This window comes from Periplaneta americana, chromosome 6 (assembly GCF_040183065.1).
Source record: "Periplaneta americana isolate PAMFEO1 chromosome 6, P.americana_PAMFEO1_priV1, whole genome shotgun sequence".
Lineage (NCBI taxonomy): Eukaryota > Metazoa > Arthropoda > Insecta > Blattodea > Blattidae > Periplaneta > Periplaneta americana.
The window spans coordinates 67062790-67084640 of record NC_091122.1 but is presented as its reverse complement, the minus strand read 5'-3'; the positions used below and the strand labels follow the sequence as shown (position 1 = coordinate 67084640).

The following is a 21851-nucleotide window of genomic DNA, read 5'->3' as shown; positions in this document are numbered from 1 at the left end:
GTGTCAAACTGTGGTAATTTCAATATGGATAGTGAAGCCAGAGTTATGTACTGCTATTTAGTGTGAAAATACGTAGTTATCTTTGCCGAATAGAGGTAGAAATATAATATTGATGCCAGATGAAAATAAAACTCTCAAAGTTTTTTCATCTGTAAGTTCGAGGCACTGAAGGAAACAAAAAACTGTAAGAATCGAACAAATGCAATAAATTTCATTGTTACAATTAATTATACAAGATGGATGTGTTTTGTGACTAGCAAAATTTGAATCTGTGACTCTCAAATCAGCTACAAGGGTCGGTCCGGTTTTTTTTGCCACTACAGTACATGTTAGTTTCAACATGAAATTTTACAGTTTTTTAATTTTCATTCAAACAAATGGCTTTTTTTCGTCATACGAACAGTATTATCATTATCTCTTTCAGGTTCCTTCAGTGCTTGTTCATAAAATATCTGGCTTTACTATTTTCCTCGGGTATGTATTTCATCAGCTTAAGAACGTCATTCCTTTTTTCAAAGCTAACGGTGTTTTTTAATGTTACATCAGAAATATTAGTCGCGAACTACAACGTGCAACTACAGTAGAAGGACTGAAATAAAACGCGCCAAACACTGCTAAGTCAGCAGTGTCGATAGCCAGTGCGCATGCGCACCGACTTAGTTGGGTCTGGAATAAAACAGCAGTTGACTTAGTTGAATTTGGAAAACAACGTCAAATTTTGACATTTAAAATCGACATGCCTTAGTTGGATCTGACTTATATTCTGTTATTAGAATTGTGTAACATGTATAGGACAACACACTAAGCAGCATAGTTAAAAATCACCAAAAATTGATTTAGTTGGTTTTGGAATCCACCTCTTCAATTAGTTTTCTACTATTTTCATGTGTACATTTTTCTAATGAGTTAATGTTTATCTAGATTTTGTTTAGTGACATTCACAATAACCTCATTGCGTGTATAATCATGATTTTCTTACCACAGCGCTTTGTTGCTGATAACCTTTGCTGACATTAAATGCTGATAAATGATAACGGTGGGAAAGCAGCGATTGCACATGTGGAACTATAGTAAATATCACGAACGCAAATAATGAATTTTATTAATAGGTGCTTTATATGGAAATATAGGGTAGATCGGAGGATATTATTGAAAACTGGTGTGTTTAAGTCTATGTTTTGTAAGTAGAGACACAGTCATCTCCTACTTGACGAGTCTCAACCTGAGTGTGATGTGATGTACGCCACGTGTCACTTACGGTTGAACATATTTTATTACATCGTACAGAGTGATTTATATAGAACTGACACATTTCTTTCATTAATTGTTTCAAAACGAATTGTGCTAGCGACAACTTATTATACCTAACATGTAGAGGAATTTTGGGAGATTATTTACCTCTATAGCAAATGTTGAAAATGTCCTCCATCCTGCATAAGGCACAACTCAACACGTCGTTCCATGTTACTGGCCACTCGTTGGAGGACTCTGTTGGCAATAGCTTGAATCTCCTGTGTGATGTTGTGCTTCAGATCGTCCAATGTCTGGGGACATGTGGCGTAAACCCTGTCTTTTAAGTAACCCCATAGAAAGAAGTCCGGCGTTGTCAAATCCGGAGATCTCGGTGGCCACAGGTTCCGGAAATTATTCGGTCGTCAAAGAAACTTGCAATTAGTTCTACGGATTCATGTGATGTATGGCATGTAGCGCCATCTTGCTGAAAATATCCTTGACTCAGCTCTACATCGTCCAGTTGCTCAACAAACTCCATGAAAATTAGTCGGTACTCTGCAGTGTTCACAGTCTTCCAATTGTTTACCAATTTGTTTACTAGTCCCAGTATTGTGTTTCTTTTGGGAGGATTGCGAACACCAAATTCTCTCTGGTATGCCCTTTGAGTAGCTGTAATTGAATTCGTAATCCAGTATTGCTTCACAAGAAAGAGTCGTTGATTTAATGTGTACTGCATTTTCACGTTGACACAAAATGTCGAAAACAGCTGCCAACAATAGGAATAAAACACAAACATCTGCGCATCTAGTGCTGCCAGCAATAGGAATAAAACATAAACATTTGCGCATCTAGTGACAAGGAATCGAAACTCCAGAACATTCTGCTTAATTTGGTGCTAAAATTGGGTCAGTGCTGCCAACAATAGGAATAAAACATAAACATCTGCGCATCTAGTGACAAGGAATCGAAACTTCAGAACATTCTGCTTAATTTGGTGCTAAAATTGGGTCATTGAATGAATTTCCAACGGAATAATTAAAGAAATAAATGTATCAGTTCTATATAAATCACTCTGTAGAAAATAATATGACCGTGTTCGGGGTCTATACGCAATTCGGCCGATTCTACATGACGCTCTTGGAAATGATTTTAATTGTGCAAATGCAGTTCTGAGATTTTTAACAAGTACAGGACTTGACAAGATGATTTAAATTTTACTGACCCTTGTTCCTTACCTTCTGGGCCCTTCACAACTGGAGGTTACTTTTATTGTTTTATGTTTGTCTCACTCAAATTCTATATTTCTGACGTTTTACGTCCGTATATTTTATAGAATATTATAGTCATTTAAACCGTCAAGTAATTTGTTTCTGGTGATCTTTATTTTATTATTTTATGGCCTCTTTCTAAACTTTGCCTAAGGTCTAATAATACTACTCAACAAATTCGAACATTTTTATATAATATTAGTAAAACTGGCTGATCATAACTAATTTTCATGCACTTACTTACTCACTTATGGCTTTTAAGGAACCCGGAGGTTCATTGCCGCCCTCACATAAGCCCGCCATCGGTCCCTATCCTGAGCAAGATTAATTCAGTCCCTACCATCATATCCCACCTCCCTCAAATCCATTTTAATATTATCCTCCCATCTACGTCTCGGTCTCCCAACTAACACTCTATATGCATTTCTGATTCGCCCATACGTGCTACATGCCCTGCCCATCTCAAACGTCTTGATTTAATGGTCCTAATTATGTCAGGTGAAGAATACAATGCATGCAGTTCTGCGTTGTGTAGCTTTCTCCATTCTCCTGTAACTTCATCCCTCTTAATCCCAAATATTTTCCTAAGAACCTTATTCTCAAATACCCTTAATCTCTGTTCCTCTCTCAAAGTGAGAGTCCAAGTTTCACAACCATACACAACAACCGGTAATATTACTGTTTTATAAATTCTAACTTTCCGATTTTTTGACAGCAGACTAGATGACAAAAGCTTCTCAACTGAATAATAACTGGCATTTCCCATATTTATTCTCCGTTTAATTTCCTCCCGAGTGTCATTTATATTTGTTACTGTTCCTCTAAGTTATTTGAATTTTCCACCTCTTCAAAGGATAAATCTCCAATTTTTATAATTTCATTTCATACAATATTCTGGTTACGAGACATAATCATATACTTAGTCTTTTCGGGATTTACTTCCAAACCTATCGCTTTACTTGCTTCAAGTAGAATTTCCGCGTTTGCCCTAATCGTTTGTAGATTTTCTCCTAACACATTCACGTCATCCGCATAGACAAGAAGCTGATGTAACCCGTTCAATTCCAGATCCTTTGTGTTACCCTGAAATTTTCATGCACTAAACACGATATGACAGTGAAAAGTTCGTAACACGTCACGTTTCTGTGTTATAGATATTTACTTCATAGATTGAAAAATAAGATTTTTTGTAGTTCCTTAGTAACGTCGCTATTAATTGGCGACAATTTTCTGTCTTGTGATTCCTTAAAAACCCTTTGACGACAGATGCAAAAGATTTCCATGCTGGTAATTCCTTAGGTTCATTATTTTCTAAAAAATGCTGTCTTTCAAATTGTTCTAACTTGTAGACCGACATATATGCCTTCTTTTAATTTAGCATAACTGATTTTAGGGAACAGAGAAGTGTTGAAAGGCTTCTCCACTCTTATCTAGAGCTTTCACAAAATTTTTTCAGTTAGCCCTAGTTTTATAATATGTAGTGGAGGAAGAAGTAATTTTTCACGTTGTACTAGCGGAGGTTATTTAATATTATCCTCACCAAGAATATAACCTTGTCTAATAGCAAGTTCTTCACCACATAATGTTGTGCTCTTGCTCGACTGTTTCACAAACAGGAAGGACAGGAATTTCAGGAGAAGGTGGCATGGATCTTATGGCTGATGGAATATTAGGATACACAATTTTATCTTTAGTTTCACTTGAAAATCCCTCTGTTCTGGTAATGCAGAAGTAACAATCTTCTGGATTACTGGTAGGCTATCGCCAAATCATTGGTTATATGATGGCTTATATTGTATCACTTATTCACTGTTTACATTTGGTCACTTGATTGGTTTAGATTACTACATTTTGTTATACGTTTGTTCATCAATGTTACTTGTAGAATTTTCACACGTTGCGAAGTTGACGTTCAATGGTTTTCCATGTACTTTTGCTTCTTGCTATGCTGGACCATTGTGGACCTGCTTGTGTTGCGTAGAAGTCTGCCCATCTCCGTCTGCATCGTTTGCCTACGGGTGTGTCCCACATGGCGATCTTATACGTCCATCTATGTCCTGCATCCTCGCTATGTAGTCTCCCCATTTCCACTTCAGTCTGATGGCTCTTTCTGCGGTGTCTGTTGTCGATGTTATTTGAGATAACGCTTCGTTGGAGATTTTGTCCTTTTTTGTTATTCCTATGATCTGTCCAAAACTACTTCCGAGCTGACAAATGGTGCCTTTAGCATGTTACCATGGCAACCATTCAAATCAACCAATCACGAGAGACGCGTAACCATGGTAACGGGACGATGTTGCGGTTTCTATGTTTACAAGTTGCACGTGAATACCACGGCCTAGTGGTGAATACAGTGGCCGGAATGACTTTGAGTTGGCTGGTTAGCGCGGGCTTCGTGTGACTTAAAAATATTATTTAGTTGTATTATTGTTTCAGTACATCGATAATTATTGTGTTTAAATTATATTAGACGTATTATCTTCGTTGTCATTGGTGGAGTGTGTGACTAGTGTGTGTTATCTAGTTTCTGCGAGAGTTTCTAAACAGATGACTTGCGCAATGGAAAAGCAGGCGGAGAACAAAGAATATTATACAAAGTGCCCCGTTAAAGAGTCAAACGCGAGAGATCGTGTGTAATGTAAGAGAGTATTTTGAGAGGGAAGAAGATAATGGTAGGCCTCTTTTACCTTTGGCGCAAGTCGTAATGAGAACTCCTGTTTATGTTAATAGTAGGCCTACATTATGCAACGAGCCTATAATGAAGATAATTAAGAAGCGAGTATGGATATTTATGAAACGAGCGCAAGTGAGTTTCATAATTTTCATACAAGCTTCTTAATTACCATTATAGGCGAGTTTCATACGACTTTTTATGCTCGACCATATTTCTAACTTGATATTATTAATTTTCTTTGTATCTGACCTTGGCCAATGTCCCGTATGTTGTGAGATGTGCGCAGACACGAAAGTACTGATTTTTTCCGAGGAACAGATGTTCACATTGACCTTGCTAGGCCATAAGAACCTACAGAGATAACATTGAAATTAAATTAGACATTGAAAAACGAGATGACAAATTGAATTTATTTGAATATTATTTACAATTAACGCTAATTATTATAGTTACAGAACATAACCTTCTGCGACAGTATTGGATTTCCAGCCTCCGTGACTTTTCGCTAATTCTCTTTCGATTGCATATCCGAGAATAATCGATACTTGCGGTTTTATAACGGTAGAAAGCTGACCTGTCATTGGCTGAACAGTTGTAACCTGAGTCGTCATTGGCTGAAAGACCTGACCTTTAATGAGTAGGTGTACTTTAATGACATGCATTAAAGGTCTGCTACCAGGTGTATAATTACTACATTTCGGCACGGTCGAGCATAAAATTAATAAGAGCACTGTTATCAATATCGGAAAAGAAAAAGGTTATGTAGATCTTTAATCATAAATATTTTTACAGTTTACAATTTTTTCAACGCCTTTCTCATAAAAGTAAAGGCTTCGTATTAAATTTAAACCTGTTTTTACAGTTTCCAGTCCTTTCGACGCTTTTCTAACGATATTATATTGAAGAATACCAACACTACTACAACTAATAATAATAATAATAATAATAATAATAATAATAATAATAATAAGAAGAAGAAGAAGAAGAAGAAGAAGAATGGACTAATAAAAATAATAATGTGGCCTACACAAATTTTAATGCCTAGTGTTCAACAAATTGGTTAGAAATGTATGTGTTCATGTAAGTTATTCATTACTCTACTCTATCGGCAGCGCGCTCGCTTACACGAAAGATGGGCAACATGACAACACTGCTCTATAAGCTGTCAAGTCGGAAGTAGTTTTGGTCAAGGTATGCGTTCCATTTTCTTTTGGCTTATTTGCATGCGTTCATCTGTCTGTTTGTCCCAACCGCGTCTGGCACTCGTATAGTCATACTGGGTAGATGCAGGTTTCTAGTGTTTCGAATGTGAGTTTTCTGTTTATTTTCCTATCGGAGAGTATAAACTGAAAGGACTAGAAAGCCTTCCAGGCTAGGGATATTCTTCTGTTTATCTCTTTTTCCGTCTTGTCCTTGGAGATTAACTGTCCCAAGTATACATATACAGTGCGTTCGTAGCTCGGCCGGACCGTTCCGCGGCGGCCTTGAATATAGAGAATGTGTTCGAGTTGAAGGTCATCACTTTCAACATGTGTTGTGATGCAGGTAAGCTTAATGTTAGTAGAGTACCTATAATCTTTTCGCTGTAAGAAAAATCCTAATGTAAACAATACCATGTGACTGAAGTGAGGCTTCATTGGCCGCTGTTTCGCGCCATAGATTCTCAGTACGTGTCCCCGCCTACTCTAGTACATTCTGTTCATGTTAAACATTTCCCGTTACTCGTCAAGTAGACCTAACCTTACTTCTATGCATTCGTTTGCTTAGGAAACATTTACTTTATATTTACTGTAATTAAATTATTTTAAACTTACGTGAACGGTCAATCGCTGTCGGACAAAGGAGTTATTCCTTCCAAATCGGAGTTGTCAGAACTATCGTCGGCAGGATTTGTGACGAGACGGTCCACAACAGCGTCAGTTATCCCTTCCAACTGGAACATACGGTCTTCCTCCTTTATCACGTGTTGGATTGCACCTTGCCACCTCTCGGCCGTCACTTCAGATAAACCTGAGACTAACAATTCTCGAACTTCAAGTAACTTGAAGGTTTTATTATTCCTTGCTACGAAACCTTTTGCCTGACTCCACACAAGTTCAATGGCATTTAAGAAACTGTGATACGATGGAAGACGTAGAACAACATGACCCGCACTTTTTGCTGATTCATCCACGACATACTTACTGAACAGATTACTGTACTTTGCCACCAACATCGGAAGATCGTCTTTACAAACACTGGGATCGAATTTCTCGTTGTTATTTTCTGGCCAGTTTACAATATCTTTCTTAAGCCAAGATCGAGTGGGTCGACGCTCGAGTTTAACACTATGATATGGAGCGTTATCAATCACAATTACAATACCGGGCTCCAATTTCGGGAGAACTCCTCTAAACCAATGGTTAAATACTTCTCCATTCATGTCTTCATGATAGCCTCCAGTCTTTCTTTATTCGAAAACCAGTAGCCCGCCTTCAACAAACCCAGTATCACTTCCGATGTGAACAATTATCAATCTTTTACCTTTCGACGTCGGAGTCTTCACTCCTGTTGAGAGGCCAGAAAGAAATGCTTGTTTCTTACTTTTAACTTTATTGTCTACCCAGACTTTATTGGTAACGTGGCCTTCGTTTACCCATGTCTCGTCGAGGTAATATGTCTTTCTATTTTCATTCCTGTATTTCCTTATTGTCCAAAAGTAACGTCTTTTCCATTGGGTAATGTCTTCCCTATCAGTAATTATATTCACACGATTTCTTTTTTCAAACTCAAATCCTGTATCTTTAAGAATAGTGTGTAATGTAGTTTGTTTCAGATTAGGTAATGCAAGAACTTTATTAAGTGTAGGCGGCTCATTTCTGAAGAAAAAGCTGTGAACTTTTGAACGAATAGCACTTTTCACAAAATCATCGCATTGTCCAATCACGCTTCCTCTTCTTACCTGGTGTTCTTAGTTCACCTTTTCTTCTTCTTTTCTTTCCGCGCCATTAATATGCTGGACACGGACACTCCGGTAAATTCAGACGTTAATGACGCGATCTGCTTAATAAGTAACGTTGGATTCAACTCACTTAACTTATTTAAAACTGTTTTTCTCCGCTTTTGAGAGATTTTCCACTCTTATGTTTAATAACAGAAGCCATACTTCAGTACCACGTGCTTACGTGAACAACTACGAGCTCAAGTGACGCCAGCTTGTTACAAGAACAGACTACCTCGGTATTACTGTTGGTATTCATCCGCGTTCATAGTACATAACAAAATATAAAAGTAGCTTTTCTTTTACATATCGTTTTACATATGAGTGAAGTTATATGTTTCATCGTGTTTAACAACTAGAATTCAATGTTTTATTTTCAAATAATACAAGATTGTGGTTTCCAAATACGGAATATATTTTCCTGCGTCGTGTGAGTGTTTCGACTGGTAGCCAATCACGATATGATAGCCACGTGCTTATGTTTACATGAGGATTTTTCTTACAGCGAAAACAGTATAGTTAGTGTTCCGTACCCATGACTTGCCGGTCGTTTACGTGTAACTCTGGCGGCAGGCGCACCAATCTTCATCCAGTCTGGCCGAGCTACGAACGCACTGTATCTTCACATATGATTGTGTTACTCCATCTACCATGATTGGAGTTTCCAATCTGTTTGTCATTAGCTGTGTTTTTGTCTTATTCGTTGATAAGCTTACCGTTTCGCTTTGTGTGTTGAGTTGTTTTAACATCGTTTGTAGTTCCCTTGGTGTTTTGCACATAGAATCACATCGTCGGCGAATCTTAGATTCGTTAATCAACTGCCATTTATTTTTATTCCATATTGACTGTTCCATTCCGTTTTCCGGAATGTCTTCCATAACACAGGTAAAAAGTTTCGGAGAGATACTGATATATTAATGGATTAGAATCCGTTTTTCTCGCAAACTATATTAGCGTTTATAGTAAATGTTAAAAAAAAAACAGATCTAATATCGAAGTTAGAGTACTACATATTTTATTAGAGCAACACATTAAATAATGGAATACGATCCATGGGACAAAGTTCCGCATTCGGATCTTTGCCCCATTTATCATGCGGATCTTTACCCCATACAGCAGGCTAAAGTACTGGAGCAAGTGCCATCATTTAGGAAAGAAATTGTGAAACTGTGAACTATGCATTATGTACGTCATAGACAGTGAAATAAAGCACGAACAAAGAAATGTAGTTGCTATTAATATTTCAGTGTATACTACTACTACTACTACTACTACCATAATATACAGAGTGTAAGGGGTATAAGTGCCATTATTTTAACTGATGATTATTCATGTCATAAGGAAGAAAAAATGTCCTCACCATTTTTTTCTAATTGCAATATTTATCTAATTATTAACGTTTACAATATTAGGCATTTGGCAACGTAGTTGGATGGGGAGGAGGGAGCTTACAAGTACACAGTACAGCTCAAGCGAATACAGACATACCGGTACAAAACAGATGCTCTGTTCTAATGCAGGGGCGGACCATTGTTTACATGAAACGAACAGCAAATACAAACTTTCAATCTGATTAATACAACTTTATAGTAAATTTCCATTTTATTTAACAATATTGGCAATATTGGTCCATTTCTTTTATTGTACGTCTAAAAAATAAACAATAATGGTTTACTGCACAAAGTCACACGAACTTTTTTTTTAATTTATTATTTTAATCTCTCCTGCTTCCATAAGGCAATACCATATTTAAAGAAATTTCTATTTATGTGATTTTCGAAACGAGGTAAGAGAAACCTAGTTTTTAATAATCGTTGAGAAACCGCTACAAAAGATCGCCGATTAGATGACCTTCATTGCGGAAAACATTGTCGGTACATCTTCTTGCCGCACTTGAATTACGACGACCTTCTCCATAAATGAATAACATATGATATTCCTAAACTGTGACTGACATTGTAAGTTGTTTATCGAATACCCTGTACCGAACTGTCATCCGCTCGGCAGTAGACCTATGGACAGGGAGCTTGAACTCTGCTGACATGTACGCTCGTCTGTGCTGAGTACTACCGCTGAACACGTTGCCACATCTCACGGCAGAATATTAACAAATTTAAGCTTTCAATTTTATTTAATTTCACGAAAATGTAATAGAACACACAAATATGTATTTAAACTAACATTAAGTGTTTGCTAGATATGCCTACTGTTGTAATTGTTTTCGTAATTTTACTAACGATATAAGCAGTATAACGCGAATAAAATAAGAGAAGAAATATTTTTTTTCTGGGAAAACTATCAAGTTTTGACCCCCTGTTGTATGGACATTTTTTGATCCTGTAAACCAGGCCTGCACAAACAGCGCTCAACGAGCGCGCGCGCTCCTTCGGAGCGGGAGAACTGTGTTTACCGCTCGCAGAAACGGAGAGGAAACTACGTCAGAATGACATAGACTTGCTGTAGGTAGAGGAGAGGGAAACGACCATTCAGTTATCTAGTGGAGTGCAGTGTGTAGGCCTATTCTCAGTAACTGTTTCACGTTGCTTACCTACTACTACAGTACAGTATGGATTAATCTAAAAGACAGAACATAACATTTAACGATTTACAGCTCGAACTTATTGATCTCCTAAGTGCCCTCAAGGGCTAAAGGTCGTTTGAATAATACTACTAGCCTGGTTGAGTTTTAAAAGACTAAACATTAGCAATAATATCCATTACTACACAGGCTGGCTGTGAAAATGTTTGCTATGTTTGGCTCGATATTTATCCATTTTGAATCTTGCGTACACTATTTTTAAAATTTGAATATAATTAATTGATTAACTAGCGGACTTACTCGTGTTAATTATGTAAGATTTGTGCGGCTTACAGCTGTTTCAGTGCTTCACGCACCATCCTCAGAGCCCACTAGCGAGTGGGCTCTGAGGATGGTGCGTGAAGCACTGAAACAGCTGTAAGCCGCACAAATCTTACATAATTAACACGAGTAAGTCCGCTAGTTAATCAATTAATCAATATTTATATTTGTGAGCAATTGTTTTCTATAATCAACTTTAATAAAGGCAGACATCGAACATCTGTAACTGATGTTTCATTATGATCAGTAGGCTACTGTTCCTTTCAGCTGCCAACAGCATAAAACCTCATTTTGATGTACTGATAAATAAAAATATAACAAAATGATATTGTACATTTAAGTAGCTATAGAATTTCTATTATTTCTGTAAAATAAATATTTCTTTATTAATTAATAATATTCCAAGATAGCTTTGCAAACACTGAACGGGAATTCATTTCATAAACACTCGTAATAGTAGGCTTACTTCCTTTTGTGTATATTTTGTACGAGATCACTCCTTCTTCCAGTCCACCCTTATACAGAGCGCAGCTAATACCTGCTTTCCGCTCATGAGCTGTGAGCCAGCTCGGAGAGCGCAAACCTTGTGCAGGCGTGCTGTAGACCGTCCCCGACGACTGTGAAAAGGACGGCACTTATACTCCTTACACCTTGCATAAAGTCTAATATTATATCAGAATAGTGAAAAATTGAAAATTCCTCATTATTTCCAGTACAATAGGCGAAGAAACACCAAATTTTGTATGAACGCAGTTCCTAAGATGGCAGACGTTGCCTCACAAATACAGCCACTTGGGAATTGAGGGAACCAAAATATTTAGGATAGGATCTTACCCCATGCCGATCTTTACCCCCGGTTACTCTACATGTTTTGATGTACATTAAGTATTATTTTACATACGAGTATTTTCAAGTATATTGCCTATTTTGAAGAAATAACACATATAAATGTTTTTCTTTTACCATTTTAACTTCGATCTCCTCAATCAATGTGTGTGCATGTGTGCGTGTGTGGAATTGTTAATTCGCATTTCTCGTGCAATGCACAACAAAATACAGGGTGATTCACGAGGATTTACCGTTCCTTACGGAGCTTATTTCCGAAGACATTCTGACCAAAAAAATATCATATAAACATTTACCCTAATCTCAATATTTTCAGAATTACACCAATTTGAAGTTGTTTGTAAAATACCATTATTATTGAGTTTTAAGGGTAAAAGAATATTACAGATGAAGAATGAACTATTCAGGAATATCATTTCTTTAATTAGCTAATATTCTGAAGCTAGAAATGTGTTGTGAATTCCATAGTTGCTTCGTGGACTTTTTTTTTCGATTTTTAACTAAAAAATTACATTTTCTTACGAATTTGTCATAAGAATTGTTACAAATTACGCCACTCTTGTAAATTATTTAAGACTGTACATTAGGATGCATAATTAAACTGCAAAGAATCGAGTTTTTAAATTAGTAAGATTTGTAACAATTTTTGTGATAAGTGAGTAAGAATGACGTAATTTTTAGTTAAAAATTGAAAAAAAAAAAAACATGTACAAAGCAATTAACAACACATTTTTAGCTTCTGAACACTAGCCAATTTAAGAAATGACACTTCTGAATAGTTCATTCTCTATTTATAATATTTTTTATCCTTAAAACTAAAGAAAAAAGGTAGGGCCTAAATTACTAACAACTTCAAATTAGTGTAACTCTGAAAATATTGAGATTAGGACACATGCTTATATGGAATTTTTTGTTTAGAATGTCTTCGGAAATAAGCTCGTAAGGGACGGTAAATCCTCGTGAATCACCCTGTATAATACTATTATTTTTGCGTCGGGGTCGATTCTGATTCCCTCAATTAAAGACTGGCCATCCTTTTGTCATGCTGATAGTTAATGAATTCCTTAGAGAGTAACGGCAAGTAATGTTTTTGTAGAGAACAAATCCAATGAGAACAGTGGGTTCCATTGTATTTTTATTTAGAAACTGCCCTCCATATAGAGTAGCCCTTACGGACTTGGTATACTCTCAACAAAATATACATAATGTAAACAAAAGTAATGAATAATTAAAAAGAAAACAAAGAAAAGAGCATGAAAAATTACAAATACATTAATATGGCACCATGATTAATTATGGATTTGACAGGACATTTTTATTATAGTGACATCCTTCAGAGATATAGGCAGAGCAAATTGCTGTCGAATTTCTTCAGTAAACGTCGGGATAGTCTCTCGAGCAAGCCGAATACTTCAACGTGGATTAAGTAATATTCTATCACTTAAATGCATTTAATTATTAGTTGTGACTCCAAAGAATCAATCCATAATAAATTGATGTAATAAAATGTGCATGAAGTTTAATTGTTGTTTCTTGTCCTGTTCATTTTATTTCCTTTTGTGCGTATAGGGTTTTCTTTCTCTTTTCTTGCATAGCTATGGATTTGTCACTAATGTAAGGAGAGACAGAAATAGGACAATAAATGTTACAGCGAGTTAAATTAGGTCTCACAAAATCAACAACATTAAACAACAAACACACATTCAAAGTATACAGAAAACCCACAACAACAACAACACACATACACAACACAACCAACAACCCAACACAACACAAACAAGCTGCATTCCGAACAATGGTACACAGACTACTCAACATACCCATGAACCAACATGATTACAAAGAAGAGCTAAACACAATCAAATACATAGCACAAGAAAACGGATATAACCCCAACATAATAGGCAACATAATACGTAAGACAAAACATAATCACAAAAACATAAGAATACAATACAAGCACAAAAAAATACATCACACTAACATACGAAAACAAAAGCACACACAATTTTGCAACCTCATTCAAGAAATTAAATTACAATATCGCATACAGAACAAATAATACTCTACAAAAACATCTTAACACACAAACAACACAAACAAACAAATACAACCACATAGGCGTATACAAACTCAAATGTAACACTTGCAACAACTTCTACATAGGACAGACAGGCAGATCATTTCAAACGCGTTACAAAGAACACATCACAGACATAACAAAATTACAAAACACCTCCATATATGCAGAACACATCACAAAATGCTAACCACACCTATAGAGACATCAACACAAACATGGAAATACTACACATCCAACCAAAAGCCAGAAACTAAACACACTACAACAATACGAAATATACAGACACACAAAAACACATCCAATGAAATTCTCAACACACAACTTAATTTCAGAACACACACACTTTTTGACTCCACTTTACAGCAAAAGGTACGTTAGAATTTAACACAAAGTCTTATCATACATATTCCGAAAATCAAGTGTTTTAAACTCTCTTTTTCAACTTCAGAATCTGTATAAAATAGATAAATATTATTTGTTTGTTTGTTTGTATTGGCAAAGTTAAGGCCATAGGGCCTTCTCTAACAATCTAGCTTGTGTAAGCAGGTCACAAGTACATAAGCAGTGAAATTATTTAATAAAGATTGGACTTTTAATTCAAATATTTTTTAATTTATTGCATATTTATGTACGTATTTTGCCAATTTTGACTACATATTTAAGTACAGATTTCTCACTTTCATATTACATAAAATCCGGATGAATCTGCTCTCAAAAAATCTGAAAGTTGGAATTTATAAAACATTTATATTACCGGTTGTTCTGTATGGCTGTGAAACTTGGATTCTCATACTTTGAGAGAGGAACAGAGATTAAGGATGTTTGAGAATAAGGTTCTTAGGAAAATATTTGGAGCTAAGAGGGATGAAATTACAGGAGAATGGATAAAGGTACACAATGCAGAACTGCACGCATTGTATTCTTCACCTGGCATAATTAGGAACATTAAATCCAGATGTTTGAGATGGGCAGAGCATGTAGCACATATGGACGAATCCAGAAATACATATAGAGTGTTAGTTGGGAGACCGGAGAGAAAAAAGACCTTTGAGGAGGCCGAGACGTAGATGGGAATATAATATTAAAATGGATTTGAGAAGGTGAGGTATGATAATAGAGAGTGGATTAATCTTGCACAGGATAGGGACCGATGGCGGGGTTATGTGAGGGCGGCAATGAACCTGCGGGTTCCTTAAAAGCCATTTGTAAGTAAGTAAGTAAGTAACTTGGAAAATAGTACGGAAATTTTAAATATTTCTTCAATAAATTTGTTACCATTATCATTGTAACTTTTATCATCACATTGAACAACAAAACCAATTTCAAGAATTCAGTTTACTATTTCTATCTTAAAAGGAATGATGGATTGGTTTCTCCAGTACAAGTAACAATGTCATTCTCTCATCACCCCTCAACTTGCATATTTGTAGAATAGAATTATTACTACTTATAAAAATAAATCACACAACATAATACTGCATTACATTTTTATATGTATCCATTTTAAATATACCAGACTGAGTGATGTAAAAGTTGTGATTATTGGCGCTGGACCATCTGGAATTGCAGCTGCATCTCGATTGATGGAGTATGGAGTTGAAAACATTGTGATTCTGGAAGCAGAGAACAGGATTGGTGGGAGAATCAACACTGTCCAACTAGGTATGTATGTTTATGTTTTTTTGCACAATATTAATGACAATAATTCACTCATTTTTATAAAAGTCTGCATTGTGCGAAGTGGCCGAGAAGTGGGCGTACTCCCCTTTATTTTCGACACTATGATGGTTATGGTTGAATGCTTGATATAGACACTTGCCTGATAGTTCGTATCCTCTGCCCTCTTCCTCTAGAACAGGCATGTCAGAAATCAGACTGAAAGTGCAGTGTATGTGCGCGGAACGCTGGTCTGTGCAGATTGCGTCATTCACGTGTTGCTCCTTCCAGTTCTTAGCGGGAGGGATGTACAAGAATCTATTCTGCACTTCTAGTGTTCAATTAAATTAACATTTGGACATTATAAACATACTTAGCAGAAGGAAAAAACACAATTATTGTCAGTGTCTATATCTGACAATAATTGTAACACAAGAAACAATAGTCTTACTCAGTTACAATTCACAAAGCAGTCGTTTGCAAAGAAACATTTATTTACACGATTTGTAGCCTATACAGTATTTGAAGAAAATATAAATATTGCAGTAATTTCGAAACAACAAAAAACGAACACAGTATTTCATTTTACATAGTAGGTACTGATTATTTCAAAGTAATACTCTTTCATTGTTCTTCAAGCATTATTGGGACCATTGGTGCACAAATGTTAAAGAAAATATTTTACTCCCAATTACATGCAATAGGACATTGTGAGGCTTTTACACTGGAATCATTTTTCCTTGCTGTATATTAATATAAATTCACATTATTATTAATAAATTTGATAAATTAAGCTTGAATTTAAATGTATATATAGTTTATTTGGAAAACGTTGAGCAAGTATCAGCAAGTTGGGAGCGTTACTGAATTGAGTTAAAAGAGTACTTCACAAGCTGTGAAGCGAGGACATTTTCTTTATGTCAGGTTTAAAGATTTATTAACGTAAGTATATTAAGATAATATAGTAACGTGAGATGGAAAATTCGCCATTATGTATTATTTTTCGAGAAAATTTTTTCGCTTTACAAATAGTTGCTTTCTTCCTTCCCTTACAACCTCAAGACCCTCATATGTATTCTTCACTCAATATTCCGATCACTTATCAGCTTATCAAATAAAAGTTGTAAGTCGTCTAACCATTCATGGCTGTGTTAGTACAGACTCCAAAACAACATCATTGTCATGTTTGTCTTGCCGTGAGAGTACTAAAAAAGAAATAAGAGCTGGCGAATATCATATTTTGAGAACTTTACTAACCTGATTTAAATTCTCACATCACTATTAGGTCCACATGATATGATGAAAGCCTTTCATTTTAAAATAATTACTGTTGGCTGAGGAAAACATCATAACAGTTATGTTATATGATTCGTGATTTCTCTTCTTCGTTATATCTGTGGACTCCTCACTTTATTTTTCATAACGCATTCACAATCACAGCTCAATGAGCACACCCGTACTGATCTGTGTTACTGAAACCAAAGCTGTTCTGCTGCTGCAGGTAATGTACAGCCCTGTCGCGTTCCCCTCCAAGCCGATTCACTCCCTCCAGGTAGGGGAATAGGAACTGCACGTTGCACAGAGACCAGTGCACAATGTGCGCGACTGCACAATGTGCAGGGTTTTAACATGCCTGCTCTAGAAAGTCAAAACCGGGACGCAGTCATAGTGAGTAGCCCTTACTAGTCGCATTATTTAAATAACTCATCTTTGTGGCCGACTGAAAGTTCATTGCAGAGGTAAAATGTTATAGGTAAGACGCTCAAGCGTGTAATATTGCAGGAAATAGTAGAGGATATTTGAACTAATATTTTCACTGTCAATATAGACAACATTACATATAAATTGTGTAAAATAAACGTAAAAAACTGTGCACTGAAAGACATTGCAATACCAAAAGGCGCAGAAAGTGTATTGAACGTAATCCAAAAGAACCAGTACCATCACAATCTGAAAATTATGAAGATATTAACTCGACGTTTAGCCTTGATTTTTGTAGTCTAGCATGATGTTCAGCACGAACATCCCAATTAATAAATTAAATAATCTATATTTTAGAGAATTTTTAGAAAAGTTTAGCCTATAGAAAATTAATGGGTTTTCAGTGATGTGCGACATGTAATATCCTAATGAAACACGAAAAAATATCAGACAATACAAATATCTTGTACTACATCATGCACCAATATCGTCATGTGCTATTGAAAGAATTTCTTGCAATATAAAATAATTTTAAAGTGACATCCGCATAGCAATGTTCAAGTTCCGTAACTTACGAAGGTAAGTTATCTATTATTTAATGCAAAGATCACGACGAAAATGAACGTCACTGCTCAAGCACGTATTTATTAGTATAGCTTCAGAATGTCGGGAGTTGACTGAACTCCACGAACACGCAGCGACGACCTGTTTGTTTATATCTTTATCCGTTGCATTACCTGTGTTCGGAGTACTATATACCCAATGTGTATTTAACTTCAGTCTTTAAGTAGCTGCAATACGGAGCCTAGTAATTGATGTTTTGTTGTTTGAAGTGTTGTATTCGTGAAGAAGTGTGTTGTGTCAGTGAAGTGTGTTTGTGCCAGTAAAGTTTTATAGTTTATAGTGGTAGTGCAAAGTATTTGAACAGTGAAATGTTTTTGAAGTGTTGGTGAAATCAGGATAATGTCAGTAAAATGTGCAGTGAGTGAGTTGAGAGCGAAATGAGTGTAGTGCTGAAAGGTACTTGTGTATGTATATAATATATTGGCCTACATATTCTCTCTTATACCGAATTTTGCACACCTCTACTCCCTCTTACTTATCTGTCCGATACCACAGTCTTTCTCGGTATCATAACTTAAATACTCGGTCACAATATGATAACACGCTAGAAATACCACTGCACACATCATCTCCTTATTCTTCGTCTTTCGCTGTTGCTACTTCTCGTCACTGGAATTCTCTGCCGCCTGAAGTCAAGGGCTGCCGAACTTTAATTTTCTTTAAATGTAAATTAGAAAAATATCTTATGATGAGTTGCCAGACCTAACGTGTTGCAAATGTGTTTCACTGTATTTATTTTTATTTTTTATTTTTTTATTTCTTTTGTTTCTTATTTTTATTATCTAAATCGTGTTTATTTATCACTTAATGCCAATATGTATCCCACTATGTTGTTGTTTTTTTATTATTAATCTATTTTTGTGTACAATTTTATTCAATTGTCGGTTTCTGGTTTAATTATGTAAATCCTACTTAATTGTAATCTAATACTAATATGTATACTAATGTGTTTATTTTTATTTTTACTGTGTACATGTTTCTCTTTTTATTGAATTATCGGCTTCTGTTTTTATGTGATTCGTATTTGATTCTAACAAATTAATATGTATTTCACTATGTTTATTTTTAATTTATGAGGTAAATTTTATGTAACTACCTCTTTTGATCTCATTATGTATCAGTATGTAATTACTTAATTCCGATCCAGTTTTATGTTCAACTGTGTAAGCAAGTTTTAATCCTGGTTGAGTGTAAGAGAAGGCCTTACGGCCTTAACTCTGCAAGGTTAAATAAAGCCATTATTATTATTATTATTATTATTATTATTATTATTATTATTATTATTATTATTATTATTATTATTATTACATATAGTATAGTATATACTCGTGGGTTTAAGTTCGAACTTAGGGTTAATATATAAATTAGATTTACTTTAAATGTTATTTTAGGGGTCCACCGCTGGCTAAGAAACGAGCGGGTTCAAAACCTGGTTGGGACAAGTTACCTGGTTGGGTTTTTTCCGGGGTTTTCTCTCAAGCAATTGAAGCAGAATTGCTGGGTAACTTTCGGTGTTGAACTTCGGAGTCATTTCGTCATCATGAATTCATATATCATCATCATCACCATCATCATCATCATCATCATCACCCATACAATAGCCCGAGTTAAGTTCACGGTGCAGCGTGCTGTACTTGTACAAGAGCCCGGCCGTTCGACTACCCAATACTTCACAAGAATAGGAGTAATAAGCACAATAAGCCTCAGGCTGCAGTGTAAGCCTTCGGGTCCCTCCTTCGTACAAGAGAAAAAAAGGTTATTTTAAGTGATCGTGCTTCATTCAATTTAGGATGCTATTATTATTATTATTATTATTATTATTATTATTATTATTATTATTATTATTATTATTATTATTATTATTAATTGTAATATATTATTAATTATCATTATTGAGTGTAATTAGTTACCACTGCCACAGGGTATTTACCCATTTGCAGTGTGAATAAATACATACATTCAGTGCATAGTCTAAAACATGACTTAGTTACAAGCATTCCGTGATCTCATCCCCCTTCCACCCCAATTTAACGTGCCAGAGACGCTGGTGCTGAACAGTATTGGTCACCTTTCACTGACAGAGATTAGCATTGTGTGATGTAGCTATGTAACTTGCAGACTGAAATGTAGTTCTACTCACAAAGTCAGCAGACAGAAACGGTTACGTTGACAATGTTAATAAACAAAAGCCAGTGAATATGAATGTTGTACAATTTTTATTCGCAGGAGATGGCGTAGTTGAGCTTGGAGCCCAGTGGGTGCACGGAGAAGAGGGTAATGTGGTATTTGCTATGGCAAGCCAAAATGGACTTCTGATGGATAGTACTATTAGTGACGAATATGGGAATGCAAGTTTTATCGACTCATCAGGAAGAATAATTGATACAGATATTAGCAAACAATTTTATAATATTCTAGAAGAAATCGGTGAAACAGGCTCAGATGATCTGCAAAACTTCACAGGATCGCTTGGAGAATACTACACTGACGAGTAAGTGATTTATTTTTAACAGCTCTTTTAATTGGTGATTCTTATCGCCTTGCTCCACTCACTTATCTATTGTCATTCGAAGAATAAGTTATTTGTGGACAGAGATAGCTTCAGACTATTTCCTTCAGGGAAGAACAAACCCGAGTCACACGGGGATAGTTTACAGGAGTCAAGTGCTTGAAGCCTCTAAACTTGATGTTATATTTGTGATCACACGGAGACATTAAATAGAAACCATTCTTGAAAAAAAGCGTGCGCTGAATGTTGTATTCGTAGTGGCGTTTGAATTCTTGTATTCTGTTATATTTAATAAAAATCAATAGTGAACTGGCATTTTTAGTTAGGTGAAACTGAAGATGCCACCAGCACATATTCAAACATGTGTGCAGCTAATTGGCGCCTTGTTATTGTATGAATTACAAAATATTTTTGAAAAAAAGGAAAAGAGAGCATGGGTTAAGAAATGGATTCGTAGAAGAATTATGCACCGTGCATCTAATACCTTGTTGAAAGAATTAGCTGAAGAAGGTCCTGCAGAATACAGGAAGCATCTCAGAATGAGTCCTGTTATAAGGGTTTTTAACTTTTTTCGAACCACTTCTACGTCTATGTTTTCGAAACCTTGTTCCATGAGTTCACTGACTAGTTTCTGGAATAATAATTCCCGCTTGTTTTTATTGAGGTATTCTTTGTCACGTATATTCCATAGAAGTTCATACTTCTCATACACTTCCAAACACTTTATGATATCGTTGGAATTCCACTTAGGGGCGCTCATTATTAATAATTATTCATTTACTTCGACAATGGGCCTAAAACTACAAACTTTCTACTTGCCAAGTTGCTACAACTTCGTATTCACACATGGAAAGTGGAGTAAAGTTGGTCACGTGACGGGAAAGTGGACACAAAAGTTGACGGGTCGTCAACTCAAATTCTGCTTGACCGCCAAGTCACACCTTGACTGTCTCGACCATATCACACGGGGAAAGTTGAAGGAAAGTCGACTTGCTCCAAGCACTTGACTCCTGTAAACTATCCCCATGTGAATTACCCTATAATGAAACTGCAAAGTGCATTGTGGGATTAAAGGTTGTGCACTAATTTTATAATGTAGAGCGTTCTGAAATAAAGCTATGTAACTTACTTTATTTTTCCATTAACTGTAACACTAATAACAATGAGCAATAATGATAAAAGTCTGTGTAAGATATTCTATTGTGACTTTCTTGCGGGCTGAATGTAAGAAACCAGTAACAGAGCTGCGAACAATAATACTACCTCTTAGTGGTAACAAAATTAAACGGACGCACCGTATTTACTAACCGTTTAATGTTACTCCATCTATGGGAGGAACAGAAAGAGTAGGAAGTAAGTGTACACTTACGGAAACATAAAATGGTCTGTCTTCTGCCCAAAGGCACGTCTTTCATTG

At 35.9% G+C, this 21851-nt stretch overlaps 1 protein-coding gene across 2 annotated transcripts in view; it reads left to right on the top strand.

Annotated features, from left to right (window-relative positions):
* The window catches only part of LOC138701410 (spermine oxidase-like), a 213356-nt gene that overhangs the window by 160771 nt on the left and 30734 nt on the right, over window positions 1-21851 (top strand). For both annotated transcript variants that reach the window (XM_069828269.1, XM_069828268.1), the window contains exons 2-3: window positions 15461-15606; window positions 20152-20416. In XM_069828269.1, the coding sequence (XP_069684370.1) occupies window positions 15528-15606; window positions 20152-20416 (344 nt within the window). In that variant the 5' untranslated portion in view covers window positions 15461-15527. The remainder of the gene's footprint in view (window positions 1-15460; window positions 15607-20151; window positions 20417-21851) is intronic.